The sequence below is a fragment of the Hemiscyllium ocellatum genome, chromosome 4 (assembly GCF_020745735.1).
Source record: "Hemiscyllium ocellatum isolate sHemOce1 chromosome 4, sHemOce1.pat.X.cur, whole genome shotgun sequence".
NCBI classification, from domain to species: domain Eukaryota; kingdom Metazoa; phylum Chordata; class Chondrichthyes; order Orectolobiformes; family Hemiscylliidae; genus Hemiscyllium; species Hemiscyllium ocellatum.
In genome coordinates, this window is record NC_083404.1 from 98,971,419 (window position 1) to 98,989,706 (window position 18,288).

Genomic DNA, 18,288 nt, shown 5'->3' on the forward strand with positions numbered 1-18,288 from the left:
ACCACCAAGTGTGTTCCTAGACAACTGGCCACGTTGTGTTGTGTTGCTGACTGAGGTTAACTGCGTTTCCAATGAATGGTTAGTCTTAAACCTGTGGCCGAAGCAGTCCTGTTAAAACTCAAAGTTTGTGCAGTTTCAAAGTTTGTTAATTGAGTCAACAAATGTGATTGCAACACCCAAAGCCAATGTAATTTCTGTCTGGTAGAACCTCGCCAGTTTCTGCTCCCAGTGAAATAACATGGATAAAGTTCAGATGTAGCCACTTCTGAGTGTTGATTAAAGATATCCTTGATTAGAGCCAGGAAATGTCTGAAGCTAGTTGGCGTTTATTCAGTGGAACTCTCTTGAACTGTGAGAGGTGGCTTTGAAAATACAGGGAGAGGAGAACAGCTGGAAAATCTGGTGGCATGGATCCCTGGTGTTCTCTTAGGCTGGCTCCAGGTACGTTCCTGAGAGTTGGGTTTCCAAAGGAATTGACAGACACAACGCAGAAGTGGTTGGTGAAATGAGTCAATTAAGGCCTCAATCAGATCGGAGGACCACTGGAACCCCCTTCTCAACACCTTGGAATGAAATACAGATTAAAAGGACTTCCAGCAGGGAAACCTATTGAGGTAAGCTCACTGAATCTTCCAGCAATCAAGCAGTGAGCCTTAGAACCTCAAGGCTGACTGCTCGAGAAATTGGCAACACAGCAGAGGCCGTGACTGCTGCCGTGACACAGGCTCCCCAGTAGAATATCCCTGCCGGCAAGATTGCTCCTGTTTGTTTCTCATTGGGGGAATCTAGTCTCCAACCAGGTCCAGTTACTCGATGTTGCACTAATTCAGACAGATGGGGTACCTCTGCCTGCATCGGTTTATCATTCAAATAGACCCACCTGCCGAGAGCTAAAACAATTGCAGCCCAGGCAGGAACAGAGATAATAAATTGACTATTTAAAGATCTCAAATGGCAGTGTGGTGAGAACATTCAGCCTGTGCTTTCCTGCCCAAACTTAATTCCTGTGGTGACGGGAAAGCGGCTCGTAATTCCCTAATGCCAAACCCTCCTATTTATCGGCTCCTCTTATCACCTATCCCACTCATTTCCAGGAGGAGAAGATCCTTCCTGTCACAAGGCTAAAATGGCCAAATCAATGGCACAATCCATCCTGTGGAGATGTTTTGCCTCCACACCGATGGCCTTTACAGCTCCAGGCCTCAGCTATCTGGTCAAACAGCAGCTCTGTTATGAGTTGTCCTTTTGCTAATCTTCCTGTCTCAGCGGCACCCAGGTTTCCTGATGGGACTGCTGGCCATCTGCTATTTCAAGCCTTCTCTCTTTAACTCAATGGCCCAGCAGAAGCAACTTTTTAATTGTCCATTGTGCGTGAAGTTATTCTTTCAGACCTTTAAATGATTAAACACATTTCTATATTCAAGGGAACACAAGTCTTGTTGATGTATCTGTTCCCAAAAGTTAAAATTTTTAACCTCACTATTATTTTGATTAATCCATGGTGCACCCCTTTAAAATCAATCCTGTACATCTTACCCGAGATGGGACGCTTTATACTGTAGATGAAGTCTGGACAGAAATTTATACAACTTTGGCTAAACTTTCATTACTTTGTATTGTAGCCCATTGTGAAAAAAGGCGCACATTCCAGTCACATTTATTTTCGAGTGTGCTCCTAGTTTTAATGTAATTTATGTATATGGACCTTTAAATCACTCTGTTTCTTCACAATTCCTGATTCCTTAAGATTCGGAAAATGCCTTGGTCCATCTTACTTCAGTCTAGAGATGATCTCACATTAAACTCCACCAGCCTCAGTTTTGTCTACTTACTCAACATATCAATGTCCATTTGTAACTTAATGCTTCACTGGGTTACTGTGCTACCAACACAGAGTCATTTGCTTGCTTAGACCTACAGCTCTCTAGTCCTTCAGCAAAGTCAGCGATAAATACACTGAAAAGCTGAGGACCCACAACAGATCACTAGGGAATACAACCGATCACATGCAGCCAATTAGAATTTGATCTAACTCCAAGAAGGCTGGTATACTGTCACCAAGTCACCCTTTATTAACACATGCATAGTATATGACATTGACCCAGCTAGCACAGAGCCAGGTCCCAGAACAAACAGAACCCCTGACACTCTTCTTTATAACTGTCAAAGCCTGGACTCCCTGATTGGACCAGGTTAACTGCCCGAACTGGGGACTTGTATTCTGTGAAGTCCACCTGACTGACCTCTTTCCAATCCCTACAAAGTACATACTCATTATCTGCAAACTCCATTCCTATTTGCAAAACAATTTCTCTCCATGTCTAAAGATTGGTTCCAATTCCAAGCAATTTTATTTTTGCCGAGTCTCTCAGACAACATGAGTAATCAGCAACTTTGGAGTATAAAACAGGTATAAAATATTGTTATGGACTTAGAAATAACTAAACAAGAGTAAAATAAGAAATTAGTAACCAAGAGGTAATTTTCCATCTGACTTATGTAGATTGCGATAGATTATTGCTGTTTAACACATGAAGGATAATTGAGCGATGCACAATATGTATTACAAACAAATGTACACTGGGTAAAACACATTTACCTTTATGATACTTTTAATCACCTTAACAGACCACACACGCATACATTAGTAGCAAATACAAGAATGACGTTCATATAATTTGCTTAAAATATGTGACAATAATGCTGCACAACATACAAACATTATTACCATATTATTTTCATCAATTGTCAAGATATTAAGTTTGAAAAATATTAAAAACACATTCAATTAAAGAGGATAAAAATATAGAAACAATATTTTCAATGTAAACAATGCAATGCTTCATGTATGGTATAATTTAATGAGCTGTTGTAATGCTACTGTTTGAACATGTATCTGTGTCTATGTACAATTACAATCAATCTGAGTATTGAGAAGGTTTCATGTGTGATAATTTTGACCCTATACTATTAAACCTCCGGTCTATTCATTTAAAAGAATTCCCCAACTCATTGCTTGTTTCCCCATTTCAAAGCTAAATTACTTGCTGAGTTGATAGCACCATTATTAATTGATTCCTGGATTGTTGGCTACATTTGCTCTCACTTGTCCATCCTCATGATGATACTGCTATTCTATTTGGATTGATTCTTGCACGGTTGTCTGGTAGGTGGTGCAGTTCCCTTTTTAATGAAATATCATATTTACAAATTGGATCCTTGGCTTATTTGATTCAATCAATTTACAAATATAATTTTCCTGTTTTTTCTCCTCCTGTCTACAAATTTGCATCTCTCCTGACCCATAAGTAATTACGTTTTAAAACTCTAAAGTCATTCATTAATTTTTGAATACATTGTTCAAGTGCTTTTTCTTCAAGTGCTGACTTTTTCTGGGGCTCTGTAAGTTTCAAATTCTGTGGGTACTGTGAATCCCTTGGCCTATCATAAAATACTTTTGCCAACTTTTGATTGTCTGGGAGCTCTCAGAAGAGGAACTCTCAACACACATAGGGAGGGCTGTCTTGCCTCAAGGCAACTAACACCCTCTGAATATTAAAAGAAAGTGGGGTGAGTCACTGAAGTCTATCCTTGATGTTACAGTGTATAGGTAGGGACTCTGCCACTCCATTAAATCCAGAGCCTTTTGTGAGCCAGGTCAAAGATCCGAGGCAACTTATTCAATATGTTATTATAATAAGATGAATCACATTCTTACCCAATGCCCACATTTGATCTTTCATCAGCAAGAGGAGCTGATATGGTTTGTCCTAACTGAAAAGGGCATGACCAATTTCAGCAAAGAAACACTTGTCTCAGCTGTAAAATGTAAGTCAGCATGCATTACAGATTGAATCTGGAATATTTCTGGCCCAGATGGCTCAACTACTCACTATATTAGTAAACTGAATTTTCAAAAAACTACCACCAATTAAATATGCTTACTTTAAAATACAGACTGGTGAGTTGTACAGATTGTATCATCTTGTAAGCACAGCGATGTGAAATTGATGTAAAATTGTTCACATTTTGGAATTCTTAGCAAATACAAGGTAAAAGTCACATTAGTCTCCATATGGTCCAAAATACTTAAGCAAATTCCATTTAAGTGGTTATCAATGCTTCCCAAGAGAAGAATATTTTTACACTTCTGAATTTTCATCCAGATCCAGGTCAAGGTCTACTTCTGTGGTGAATTTCAGGTAAAAGAAACCATAAATCGCCACAAGTAAAATCAGAATAGCTGCAACGATGAGTGCCACATCCTAAAAAGAAAATAATTGTTAATATTGGAAAAATATAATATGGTTACAGTTTTCTATCCATTATTTTCTACTTAAATTTGCTTCAAACACATATGTTTGAGAAACTCAGAATTTTTTTTTTATTTTCAGAGAGGAGGAATTAAAGTGTTTGTATTTATGTAACTGTGCCAGACTGCTTACTTAAAAACACACCTTCTGAAAGAGGTGTGGACATATCTATGTGGTCACTCTGAAAACAACTGTTAAAATGAAGAGGAAATATAAATTTGAAATTTACAAAACTCACATTTCTTTATGAAGTTAACAGCATGATTTTCTAAGAGAGTGTTCGGAACAGGGAACTTTAATTGTTAGCCTGATATGCCAGGAATTTGTGGACACATTTCCATCAGCAGTATCTAGTATTTGGTCACACAAGATGTGTTTTGTTTATTCAATGCGTAAGATAATAAGATTTTATGCAACTTGCACTGTAATGCCTAACATTCTTTCTACGCCCTACACATTTGAAAATAAGGTGAAAAATCTTATTCAGAAACAAATCAGTTCTCATTAACAAGAAAAAGTAAATAGCAAGTAAACCCACTGTTCACTTTCAAGGATAATATCTGGAATAATAACTGCATGCACATTGCTGAAAATAAAATATTACTGGTGGTAAACTGTTCTCACCCTGTTAATATTACACAGTCCCCTAACAGAACTGATGAACTTAAATATGAACCACAACAATTATAAGGAGCTAAATAGGAACTACATGAAAAAAATATCAGAAACGTAATATGCTGCTTTTGTGTGGAAAGCATGAAAAGTCAAATATGAATAAATATTCAATAAGAATAAGTCTTGTTGTTTTATGTTCATTCTTTATTATCTACATATGCATTCGCTATCCATTTATCTTAATTACAGAGTTTCAACTAACTATCCATTTTATAAATTCTAATACAATAAAGAAGTTTGATATTTTACTAATGTTGGACTAAAAATGATATTAACAGTATAAATAATTTCCCTCTGTTAAACTGCGTTTTTAAAAAAATACAGCAAAAGAGTGTATTGTGTCCACATAATTAAGAATAATCCAATAGGAGTAGAATAGTAGTGGTTATGTTCATGGGTTAGTTAATAAAACACAAAATCAATACCCACCATCCCTCTAACGTTTGTTGAGAGCAATTCGGGATGGCCATTAAAGGCTAGTCTTTCCAGTAGCATACACATCTTGACTGGTAATTTGCATGAAATTGTGTTATAAACTGAACATAGGAAACAGTATCATAAAGAGGGTAATAGGTTTATGGTGAAGGACTTAGCAACTTCTGTGTGAACACATGCACATGTTTTTGCGCCTGATTAATATGGTATCTGCCATACTGTTGTGATGGTGAACATTGTCTTATTTCTGAGCTGGATTAAGAGGTGAAAAGGGGAGAAGTGACAAATTAGTTAAGTGTGGGCAAATATCTACCAAAACATGAAACTATGGCAAATAAAATATGATGTGGGAAAATATAAAGTTGTCCACTATAGGAGGAAGAGAAAAAGAGTATATTATTTAAATGGTGAGACACAGGAGAGCTCTAAGATGAAGAGGGATCTGGGTCTCCTTGGTCCATGAAACACAGATTAGTAGACAGGTACAATGAGGAAAACTAATACAACTTTACTGCAAAAGAAGTGAATACAAAATGAGAGATGTCATGCTTGAGTGCACATTCAGAGCTCCAGAGCTGCAGTTGCTCCAAGGGTTTAGCACACTTCGCAGAACTGACTTCCACTTCTGCACTGCTGTGCATGATCCTAAGAAATCAGCAAAAACTCTAAGCTGGAGTACCATGTGTAATATTGATCTCCTTATTTACAGAAGGATGTAAATGCATTGAAGCAGTAAGGAGGACGTTTACGAGACAGCTAACACCTGGAGTGGGTGGGTTGCTTATGAGGAAAGGTTGTACAGGCTGGACTTGCATTTGTGAAGTTTCAAAGAGGAAAAGGTGATTGATTGAAACATTTATGATCCTGAGGGGTCTTAACAGGGCATATGCGAATGAATGTTTCTTCTTATGGGAGAATCTAGAACGATGGGTCACTAGACCCTTGGTTCCCTAGCATTTCTGAACCAAAGTTTGTGTTCAAATCTTCTGCCATTTCTTTGCTCCCCATTATAATTCCCCTGGCTTCAAACTGTAAGGGACCCATATTTATCTTTACTTTTTTGATTTGGTATTGTCAACTTTATGTCTGGTTGCTTCAACCCATGGAATCTGATCAGCATGGAGTTCTGATTCCCAAACTGCTTTGAGTTTGAACAAAAGCTCACTGATCCTTAACTAAACCATAATAAAAATTGAGGGTTGGCTCTCAGATCAACACTGGTCCAATACCAATATTAAGATGTCACTGATAATTATTTTGCTTTTGGGGACAAGTGTGTAAAATAACTCTCCCCATTTCTACCAAGTGTTGAGTGACCAAATTAGAAGTCCTTAAAGGAGCTATTGCAAGCGATTTAAAGATGGGCATGGGATTCTTTCATTTTAATCTTTGAACCCATGTATGTTTGAGGACTACTTTCCAGGTTTTCTCTGTTCCCTTAACTATGTTCTTATCTGCTAGCTGACTCAGCATGGGAAGCAATCAATTTCCTTTTCTCCCAAAATCAACAAGCTGCAACAGAGCATCTATTTGGCATCTCCAACAATCAAGTGAAGCCAGAAATGAAAATGCTTTGGACTTCCCAACAGGCCATTAGCTGTTTGTTCAGGAAATGAGGCTACTCCATGTATAATAGAAGTTTTCTTAAAAACATTCATTAATTTTACATAAACATGACACGCAAGAAACATTACAATACATACAGAGAAACAAATGTATCATGTTCTTTATTACATCAAAATGCTTCATGCGATTTGTGCAGTTGGGAATTCGCTCAAATGGTAGAGTGCTTACTTAGCATGCAAGAGGTAGTGGGATCCATGCCCATGTTCTCCACTTTGCTGTAGGGATTCTATATTAGTCTTCTCAGTAACCGTTAGGTTGGTAAACACAACATGTATATCTGCATCAATCACATTCCACAAACAACAAAGAGTAAGTCAATGTTTGCTCTAGGAATGACATGGAACCTTTAAATTTCCTTGAAGAGACGAATATGGCATCAACTTAAGCTTTCATTTGAAACACTACTGATAGTATAGCACATCCTTTGCACTTTGCTGGAGTGTTCTGCCATCAGATTCCAACTTACAACCTTCCTTTGACCTACAAATAAATGTCTTACTAACTCAGTTCAACAAATTAATTATTGAGCAAGCATGTTTGGCTCATTCTAACACTTGTAATAGAAAGGGCTACTGTACAGCTGATGTAAAACAGACTGTATGGTAATGTGCATGTATTCAGTGCCTTTAAAACTGGGAACACTGCCATCTCTATCTCTTAGTGAGAAGAAAGCAGTTTGGGGATTGCATTCCTGATCACTGTATATGGTTTGTGTCTTACAGCTCAGTCATCTGTTCTTCCAGAGATGACCTTATTGATTTCCTGCTTTGAAAGCATTTGCCAGTCTCTCCTCTTCTCCTTAGATGTTAGTTCTGGCAATCTTTCCAATTCTTTCACTTCTCTGTTGAAGTCCTATTCACTCCTCTGTTGAAGTCCTATTTATTCTCTTTCTCAGACACCACAATGGTATCTCTCCTCCTGACATCTGTGGGTTGGATGTGGAGGAATAATCTGCAAAGATATTAATTTATCGATTTTAACAAACCATCCATGATTTTTTAAAAAATGGTTTATATTAGATGTATGGATATCTTCAACCTAAACTTAAGACAAAGATATGATAATTATTTCAAAACATATTTAGCCAGCTAAGCTACCAATGTTATCCGTATATAGAGACTGGAATAAGTTTATTTGATACGTGTATAAAATATGATCTTACCAGAACCATGGTGGACGATCAATCTGTAGTTCTCTCCTTTTTTTCTGTTTGTCGTACACCAGTTTGAACTTGACTTTACTTTGAAAGTCTATTGTTGTTTCGTAATTGCTCTGTATCTCCAGTGATACTGGATCCTTCAATAGTTTCTTTTCCACCAGTAGTCCAGGAATTTCAACACACTGATGCCGACTGGCAGCCTAACAATGCTCTTTAACAAGCTTATTTCCCAATAGCTTGAATTTCCATCCCTGAAGAACAGATTTCTAGAATTCTGAAACCTCAACACTCCAGAATTTCATCAAACACATTAATAAATGTGAAACACTTCAGCAAATTACTGCAGTTGTAGGGATGGGAATGAAGTGAGAAATGTCAACAACAGAGACAGTAAGAGAAAATGACTGTCCGCATGAGCCAAATAAAATGTCCTCTCCTGCTAACACCAGAGCAGATATAGGTTTTCTGGAACTCCAGATGTTGTGGTAAGCTCCCAACCAAAAAGGAGTGGGCTAGAAATTCACCGGGGCCTGATTTCAGGCAAGGATCACAATTTGAAGTCTGTCCCAGCTTGCTCCTGTTCAAGCAAGCAGCACACATACTTTCTTCTGCTACCTTATCTCTATGATCTTTACATGCAGTTCAGTGCTACGTTGCTACTGGTTATTAATACATACGAGGAGACCTATGAACATGTGAGGCAAGCACATACTCCAGCTTTTAAAGGAACTCTGTGCCTCTTCACAGGAAAGGGCTGCAACTAACTGTAACTGGAGAAAATGAGAATGGAGAACAAGGGCAGAGAGACGGCTGCAGTTCATTAATATGATGCTGGATGTCTTAATCGTGGCAGTGAACAGTCACGGAAGTGAACAGGATAACAGAACCTTGCTTCTGCAAGTGAGGACCACCCTCTGAAGGAATGGGAACAGGTGGCCACAGAGGTCAACCCGTGAAGTTTGACCCCAAGGATCTGGCTGTAGTTTTGAAAGAATTTTAATTACTTCATGAGGGAAGTCAAGATCAACAAATGCACCTTCAAAGACATTTCATGCACCACTTAACCTATCTGCACTGCCCAACACTTGGGAATCAGCTTTAATATTTGGCTAGTCCACTTTACTCTCTCAACTCTTCTGGTAATGACAGATTCTAACCCACCCTGTGCTGCCTCCAAATTTTTCCTGCTATTCAGCTACAGTAGGCATGTCACTCAAATACACTGCTGGCACACACTGTCTTCTGTCCTGCAGATCATAGTGACACAAAATACAAGACTGCAACAAAGAACCAACAGGAAGCAGGCATACCTTCATCCCTGAGCTCTAAAAAGTGGATGATGTTTCTTTACTATGAGGTTGGCTGCAGCTGAGCTAGTCGCATTTGACATTCAGAATGATGCTATACTACTGCTTTTTGTCCCTTTTCAACTCTCACTTCCAACCTCATTCAGCTATCTCACACAAAGTACAAGCTGCAGAAGCGTGTGACTCTGGATCTTTGCTTCATACCCCAACTCTTCCCTTTCTGACAGTTTGCTTTCAAATATTCAAAAACTGTCATGTATTGTACTCGCAGGACCCTCAGAGGGCTGCATAGTCTGCTGTTAGAGAAGCAGCATCACTTAACTTCAATAGGCACCAGCTCAGTTATTGCACTTCACAGTCTTCAGAGGTTAGTATAGAGTCAGGATTTGCAATGTGGTGAGTCACCGGGCATGAGTGAGCTACATTTAGGGAAGAAATGAAAGGATGTCTGTCCATCAGCTTCCTGGCGAGTGTGGTTGTAGAGGGGTTCTGTAGCAAGAGACACAGATGAGGAGTCAATGAGATGGTATTGAGGAAAATGCTGATTAACAGACAAAACTGACATGTTTGATGCTTTGGTGTTGTCACTGTTGAGTAGTATTGATCTGACTGGTTCTGATATGGCAAAAAAAATGTCACAGAGCATTGAACCAATCCCTTCCAGTGTGTAGCTGTGACTTTTACATCTACTGGAAGTGCTGTCCTTACCCTCGTGTGATAGTAACAGGTTAAGGTAAGAGAGGTTTTTTTAAAAAACTCATGGAGGGAAGGAGGAGCGCTCTACTTCTCCTCCATCTCTTAAAAACCTTCAATTTCTGAAGCTTCTGCTCCATTTCTTGGTGATGTTGCACACCGAGAGGAACTGTAAGCACACCCCTCATTAGCTTGTGCAGAGGTCAGTCACTAATTCCTCCAGATTTTCTGAAAGTACGCTGCAACTCACTTCAAAGACTACAGACACAAAGTTTCCCCATAAACATGCAATAGCAGAAGTAAGTCAAAAATATTTTACCTACAAATTAGGTTCATGGTCTTTAAAACAGCATTAGCGAGGGTTGGTTGAGGGAATGGTCCATCATGCAGCTGAACCCCAGGTTAGCAGAAAGTGACTGCACAGGATTTCAGTCCATTTGTCCAAGCAAATGTCTGAAACATTCAGGAACTTACTTGGAATGGCTGACTGACATTGTGAACAGAATGCCAATGCTGATGGGATCCATGTGAGCTGCATCAAGACAGCTGGAATTATGGCCCCTACCATTTTCAGTCTTCAGGCGGCAACAATAGTGGGACAACAAAGGAGTCTAACTGTGTACCTAATGAGTTTGAATCATGTGTGTGAAAAATATTTGAAGAGATGGACAATCTCTGGGAAAATTTAACCTGTTGTCAATTGTGCAACTCACTGCAATTTTTCAGGAGAGTGCAATACTTCTCAATTGTGAGGTATTTGAGTGGGCACCGAATGATTATCTGGATAAACATAATGTGCAAGGGTCTGGGGAAAACGCAGGAGACTGGCTCCTCGGCAATGATGCTCATTGGATCTGCAGCTCTACACATGATGGGCCAAATGGCCTCTCCTGCACTGTAACACTTCTGTGATTCTGTGAAGTTGTAAGGGGTAAGGACCTAGCTTTAAAATAAGTTGCCGGAGAAATCAGATTCAGGCAGACCTGGAACTGGCACAGACGGCTATCAAAATAAAACTCTGGCCTGGACTAAGTTATAACCTAACCTAAGCAGAGGAATTTAGGCTATGGAAGAAAGTAAGCAGCAGATGAACAGAAAATAATTACAAGATATTTTAATAATTACAAAATAATTGTAAGATTGAAGCTGTTTTTTGTGTTGCAGCATCACCCAAACACTGACTGGTTAAAATCATTCATTCAAGCCCCATATAATGTTTAACTTTTCGAATGTTTATGGACAGTTTATCTATAACAAAAACATCTGCAGAGAGTTTAAGAGGCTTTTTCTGTCCTAATCGCAACATTTGTACATCTCAAGAGGCTAAGATTGTGAAAGAGAGCTTCCATTTATTTTCCTGTATTCACAGCTGTGCTCACAGACCCATCTGGCCATGCAGCTACTAATCTTAACAGGATGTAATAAACAAGTGACACACAACTGCAGGCTCCATCTGGTGAGGCCAGTGGACAGCAGGACTGTTTGAAACAACCATTGGTATTCCAAGCAGCATTACCATGGTCATATCCAACATTCTTGCCTTTCCTTCTGGGGAGGCTTTCTAAGATCATTATTGCCTCATGTCAACTATAATATTAAATGTTGACTTTTTAGGTGACAAGATGACAGGGACATTAGTATGGAAGGTAATGCATTTTTGAGCAAGCATTACCATATAACACTCTATTTTACACCTTGGTTACTGTTTATATCAACTTTAAAGACTATTTCTCTAAAATTCAAGTTAAATTGCTATCCCTCAGGTTGTGTTTTGACTGTGATTCTTTTTCATACCCCTTTATCACTGGTGGAATATCTATTTATCACTATATATATCTTGCTGGCTCTGCAGCTCTGAAAGAGAAGATTAAATCTACAGACAAGCACACAAGAAAACTTTAGGTAATGCACTGGTCCAAAGGAATTTATCATAACTTCCTGCTGCATTGTCTTTAATCAAATTCTGAATCCAAGTTCCTGTTCTGAAACATTCTCTACCAGGAGCTGAACCAGTAGCATAAGACATTTTGGATGCTTACTAAAGTGACAATCTTTCCCTTGTGATGATATGATTTCCTTATTTGAAGAATTTCCTCCTATAACATTGAACATTTACCAAGCATCTAGGTGATTGGATTCTTTTGTCGAGATTGTCTAGTTCCTGTGTTTCACTATATCATGTTAGTTTTGGGAACTTTAAGAGGTTAACAGCTGGAAAGGTAGGATCAGAAACAGCAGCTGGACTTGCTGAGCTGCAGATGAGTCTACATGGCTTGCAGTGATGACAATCCAGAAGGATTGTTTTGGGAGTACAACTAAATTAGTTAAAAGCATTCAAAAAAGCTGTAAAAAACGTTTACTTCATCAAAACAAAGCAAACAGTAATATAATATTAACTTTAAGATCAGGTTAAGGTTAGCTCAGAGAAGGACGTGGCATCAAGAAGAAAAATGAGGCTATAAAATGTTTTTCAATTTATATTTGCAATTTATTTGCTAGGAGAGATGTTATTGTATTCTTGTGCTAGGGCAGTACAGAAGCAAGAGTAGTAGGTCCAGACGGAAAACGCTGTTGTTAGCTCTTAGGGCTCAGGAGAAATCATAGAAAATTATGGCTCCATGCCATAGACAAAGGTTAAGGCTAAGAAGAAGCCCTGGGAGCCATTGCTAGTTCAACGTAGCTGAGATTGGGGTGAAGGAAGCCCATAGAAAGGATTTACTTGATGCAGCTGAAAAAAATTGGAATTTGGAGTAATATCACTGTCAGCTTGTTTGATAAAAATTGAAATTGTGTGGGTAATTAGAATTTTGGGAACAGTCCTAGGGAACGTGGTCTCAGGATCAAAGACTGAACTACCAGGATGCCAGCAATCATTGAGGCAGTCGAGTTAAAGTGGCTTTGAGGGAGTTCCAAGGAGAGATCGTCAAAAGTGAAGATTTGGAATCCTTCACCAAAGAGAGAGAGTTTTAAAGAGATTTGATGACTCATTGCACTACTAACATCTGGGTTACATCTGTCTTGCACTGGCCATTTTAAGAATAGTTTGTGTAACTTTGACCACAGCTTGCCTGTTAACTCTTAAGTATCTCATGTTTATCCTGAACATGATGTTGAATATACCATGTGCATATCTTAGAATTATTATCTTACCTGTCAGTATACCAATACTTAAAAACATAAGTTAACATTATTTATTCTGAAGTTCTGCTGCTCATGTTTTTACCATTGGTTCTTCCACACATTCTACTTTTAAAATTGCGCAAAACACTGGTGGTGAACGGTATTTCAATCTTGACGATGCACTTTAGCAAATCTCCGAGATTCTCAACAGCACTTTCCAAACTTGCTCTGCTATCTCAGAGAATTAGGACAGCATTTACAAGAGCCTGAAAAGTCCCCTGCAAGTCACCACCCTGAACTTGAAGCTACATTACTGTTTCTTTATCATCCATGGGTTAAAATCCAGATACTCTACACCTGACTGTACTGTAGGTGTACCTATAGCACTTGAACTGCTGAGTTCATGCTGGCAGCTCAGAAACCTCTCCCCAATCCCATGGATGATCATTAAATGCTGACCCTGCTATCAACAGCTGAAAGGTGTTGCTGGAAAAGGTCAGGCAGCATCCAAGGAGCAGGAGAATCGACGTTTCAGGCATGAGACCTTCTTCAGGAATGAGAAAAGTGTGTCCAGCAGGCTAAGATAAAAGGTAGGGAGGAGGGACTTGGGGGACGGGTGTTGGAGATGCGATAGGTGGAAGGAGGTTAAGATGAGGGTGATAGGCCGGAGAAGGGGTGGGGGCGGAGAGGTCAAGAAGAAGATTGCAGGTTAGGAAGGTGGTGCTGAGTTCGAGGGTTGGGACTGAGACAAGGTGGGGGGAGGGGAAATGAGGAAACTGGAGAAATCTGAGTTCATCCCTTGTGGTTGGAGGGTTCCTAGGCGGAAGACGAGGCGCTCTTCCTCCAGCCGTCGTGTTGCTATGGTCTGGCGATGGAGGAGTCCAAGGACCTGCATGTCCTTGGTGGAGTGGGAGGGGGAGTTGAAGTGTTGAGCCACGGGGTGGTTGGGTTGGTTGGTCCGGGTGTCCCAGAGGTGTTCTCTGAAACGTTCCGCAAGTAGGCAGCCTGTCTCCCCAACCTCCTTCCACCTATCACATTTCCAACGCCACTGCCCCAAGTCCCTCCTCCCTACCTTTTATCTTAGCCTGCTTGGCACACTTTCCTCATTCCTGAAGAAGGGCTCATGCCCGAAACGTCGATTCTCCTGCTCCTTGGATGCTGCCTGACCTGCTGCGCTTTTCTAGCAACACATTTTCAGCTCTGATCTCCAGCATCTGCAGTCTTCACTTACTTCCTGCTATCAACACCCATATTACATGAACAAATGATTAAAAGTCCCTCAGGCATCCTCTTCACAGCTTACAAATATATTTCTTACCCTCAGTCCCCTCATCTGAATCACTGATATAAATTGTAAATTGCTGATGCTCAAACATTGATCCACCATTAACAGCAAGCTGCTGCCGCAAAAATCCGCCTTTTCCTACTCCCCAGTTTCTCTCTATTACCCAGTCCTCAGTGCAGTCTCACATATTGGTCTGAATCCCACCAACCCTCATCTGTGTAAGCCTTTGTGTGAGATTTTACTGAATATCCTCAGAAATATAAAGGCATCAAGCTTTTACCAGAACTATACTTGGTTCAGGTATGCATTTATCCAGCTAAATTAAAGTTGGAATCCCAATGGGAGCAAAGCAATACATTTACAGTAGTATATTTTTGGATATTAATTACACAGAAATGTGGAAACAGAGGATTAAGAATTCAAATTAAAACAATAAGTACTATGCAATAAACTGAAATACACTACTCAAACAACTTAATAAAAAGAGACAGAAAGTGAATAAGGCACTACCTGGAGTTTTATATAATATTTAGAATTAGAGTAACATCAGGGTAATTTTTTTCACAGACCATTAAAGTCTTACAATAATTTCCAGTACTAAGTGTTGTACTGCATGAATATTTAGTTTCTAACATTCTACACAGATTTTGAAATGTCACAAACAATATCCCAGAGAAATAATCAATATTCAGTGCATTTATCTTTAGGGAAAAGAGACTTGACAGTCCCTGAAATTTAATGAAGGTTATCAAACCACTACACACACCCTTATTCCTGGTGCTGTTTTCTTGGCTTCTGCTTTCAATCTTGTTGCTCTTAAAACTGATCTGGTTTTCTTATAATCTTGTTTTCCTGGGGGTAATAAAACAATTGTAAGTGAAATGTGTTATTTCCACATGAAAAGCATTTTTAAATCTCATTGATATTACAGAAAATATTATTAAATTAAAACCAGATCACACTGAATATTACATATTAAACTTATATAATCCTACATTACTCTAATAAATTATACCACAATTATGTTTGCACATTTGATTCTAAAACTTTTTTCTATTTGTTTTATTTCAAACTGGCTTCTCAAAGCCTGTCCATCATTCACAAGTAAGTGAGGCAGAGTACTCTCCACTTGCCTCAGTGATTCAGTTCTAATATTCAAGAGCTGAAATCCATCCAGGACAAAATAGCCCACTTGACCAGCACCTCTATCATCACGTACAACATTCACTCCCTACACTCTTCGTGAACTGAAGCAGCAGCATGTAACATCTGCAATGAGCAAATTACCAAAAATCCTGTGACTATACAAAGCCATGGGTCAGTTAGCTCAGTCAGCGAGAAGGCCAAATGCAGAATAACACAAACAATATAGTTTCAATTGCTACACCAAGTTGAAGTTACCATGAGGAGTCTCCTTCTCAACCTCTCCCCTCACATTAGGTGTAGTGGCTCTTAAGGTAAACGACCACCAGTCATCTCTCTAATGAGAAAGCAGCCCTACAGTTTGGTTTTGAAAACATAAGAACCAGCAGCAGGAGTCCACAGTTCAGCCCTCAGGCCTGCTCTGCCACTTTTATGCATTGGCTGATTTCATCTCAGCCTCAACTCCACTTTCCTGCCCATTCTTCATAACTCTTCAACCATTACTAATTAAAAATGGTCTACCTCCCCCTTAAATTTACTCCATGTCCAAGCAGCCCTCACACTTTGGGGTAATGAATTCCATAGATTCACAACTCTTTAAGAAGAGTAATTACTTCCCATTTCAGTTTTAAATTTGATACCACTTATCCTAAACAATGAGCTCTCACTTTAGACTGCCACATTTGAGGAAACATCCTTTCTATGTCTGTTGTATCAATCCCCTTTAGCGCCTTATGTACTGCAATTAAAGCTCTCAGTCTCCTAAACTCTAGACAGTACAGAACTAAACTCCTCAATGTCTCTTCATAAAACAAACCCCTCTGGCATCAATCTGGTGAACTTCCTGTGAACTGCTTTGAATGCAACTATATTCTTCCTCAAGTAAGGGAAACCAAAATTATAAGCAATACTCTAGGTGCAGTCTCGCTAATGCCTTGTACAATTGCAACAACACTTCCTTACTTTTACACTCTATTCTCTTATTCAATCAGCACGAGTGCAACAAATTCCTGGATCTACCTCACTTAATCTACTCAGATTATGTGAACAGCAACAGTTCAAGCTGGAAGCTGATCACCAATATCTCAAAGCAGTTGGAGTTGAGTGGGAAATAGTGCCCTTGCCAGCAACACTCACATTTCATGAACACATTGAAAATAATGATATGGAAGATCAATGGAATACTCCCCACTTGCCTGAGAGAGTCCAGCTCCAACAACACTCAAGAAACCCATGACAAAGCAGCATGCTTGATTGACATCATATCCACAAATGTTCACTTTCTTTATTTGCAATGCACAGCAGCCTCAGAGTGTATCATCTACAAGATGGGCCTTCCAACCCACAACCACTACCATCCAGAAGGACAAGAACAGCATACAATGGTAACACTCCCAATTGCAAGCTCCTCTCCAAGTTAGTTACCAACCCGACTAGGAAATATATTGCAGCTCCTCCATTGGGGCTGGATCAAAATCTTGGAACTTTTGACCTAATGGCATTTGTGTGTATCTACTCCAATAGAATTGCAATGATTCAAGAAGGCATTCACTATCATCAGGGCAATTGGGGATAAGCAATACATATTGTCTCAGCCAGAAAAAAAACATATTCCCTGAATGAATTAAAGAAAAACTAAATTGTCAAGAGACTGATGCACACAATAGAGTTGGATAATAAGTGCAGGGCCAGTTAGTGACACCCATGTCCCATGAATGAATAAACGAAACATAAAAAATTAGAATTAGTAATTTGTAAATTGGCCAAAGACTAGGCGGTAGTAATGAACTTCATCTACTGAAGTACAAGTATTGAACCACATTGTTGGAAGAACACTATAGCCGCAGACAACAGGGTAGGCTCAGCAGAATGGTACATAGATAAGTAATTATAACGATATCATTAGTATATGAGGACTATTTTCCCTGGAGGATTTAATTGTGGCTTTTAACGTATTTCCTGTAGTTGGGGAGTCAAACTTGAGTGTGTATCAATTTAAAATGGGAAATGAGAGTGACAGAAGCAGTGAGAAGAAATTTTACTGAGATTATTGGAGTATGAAATGTTCACTCAGAAACCATTGAAACTAAAGTAGAAAAGTAATCAAAATCTAAAATAAAGGAAAATAAAGAGTTGCATGAGCAAAGCAGAGTGATCCATTTGGATTATGCGAACAAAGAATTTAAAGAAAAATGAGGCCTTTTCAGAAGGTGGAGGGATCAATTCCTACTCCATGATTTAAACACAAAAATCAAAACTCACATCCCAATCCAGTACTTAGCAAATGCAGCACTGCTACAACATTAGTTGTTAAACTAAGCTATGGTCTGCCCTCTCAGTCGGGCATGAGGTCCTCTGGTGCTCCACTGAAGAAGAGCAGAGGAGGTATCTGTTGGCTGATGATGATCTCTCATCAATACCATGAAAGCAGATTAAGTGGTCATTATCACATCGGTCTTTGCAGGAGGGTGCTGTGTACAAACTGACTGCCGTGTTCCTACATTACAGTATTGGCTACAGTTCATTGGATTC

General features: G+C 39.2%; 1 protein-coding gene across 4 annotated transcripts in view; it reads right to left on the reverse strand.

Moving 5' to 3' along the window:
• Positions 1-2,585: 2,585 nt before the first annotated feature.
• triqk (triple QxxK/R motif containing) overlaps positions 2,586-18,288 on the reverse strand; it is a 93,587-nt gene continuing 77,884 nt past the window's right edge. For all 4 annotated transcript variants that reach the window (XM_060823655.1, XM_060823657.1, XM_060823656.1 and 1 more), the window contains 2 exons: positions 15,380-15,465; positions 2,586-4,265 (listed from right to left, as the gene is read on the reverse strand). In XM_060823655.1, coding sequence (XP_060679638.1) covers positions 4,143-4,265; positions 15,380-15,465 — 209 coding nt within the window. In that variant the 3' untranslated portion in view covers positions 2,586-4,142. The remainder of the gene's footprint in view (positions 4,266-15,379; positions 15,466-18,288) is intronic.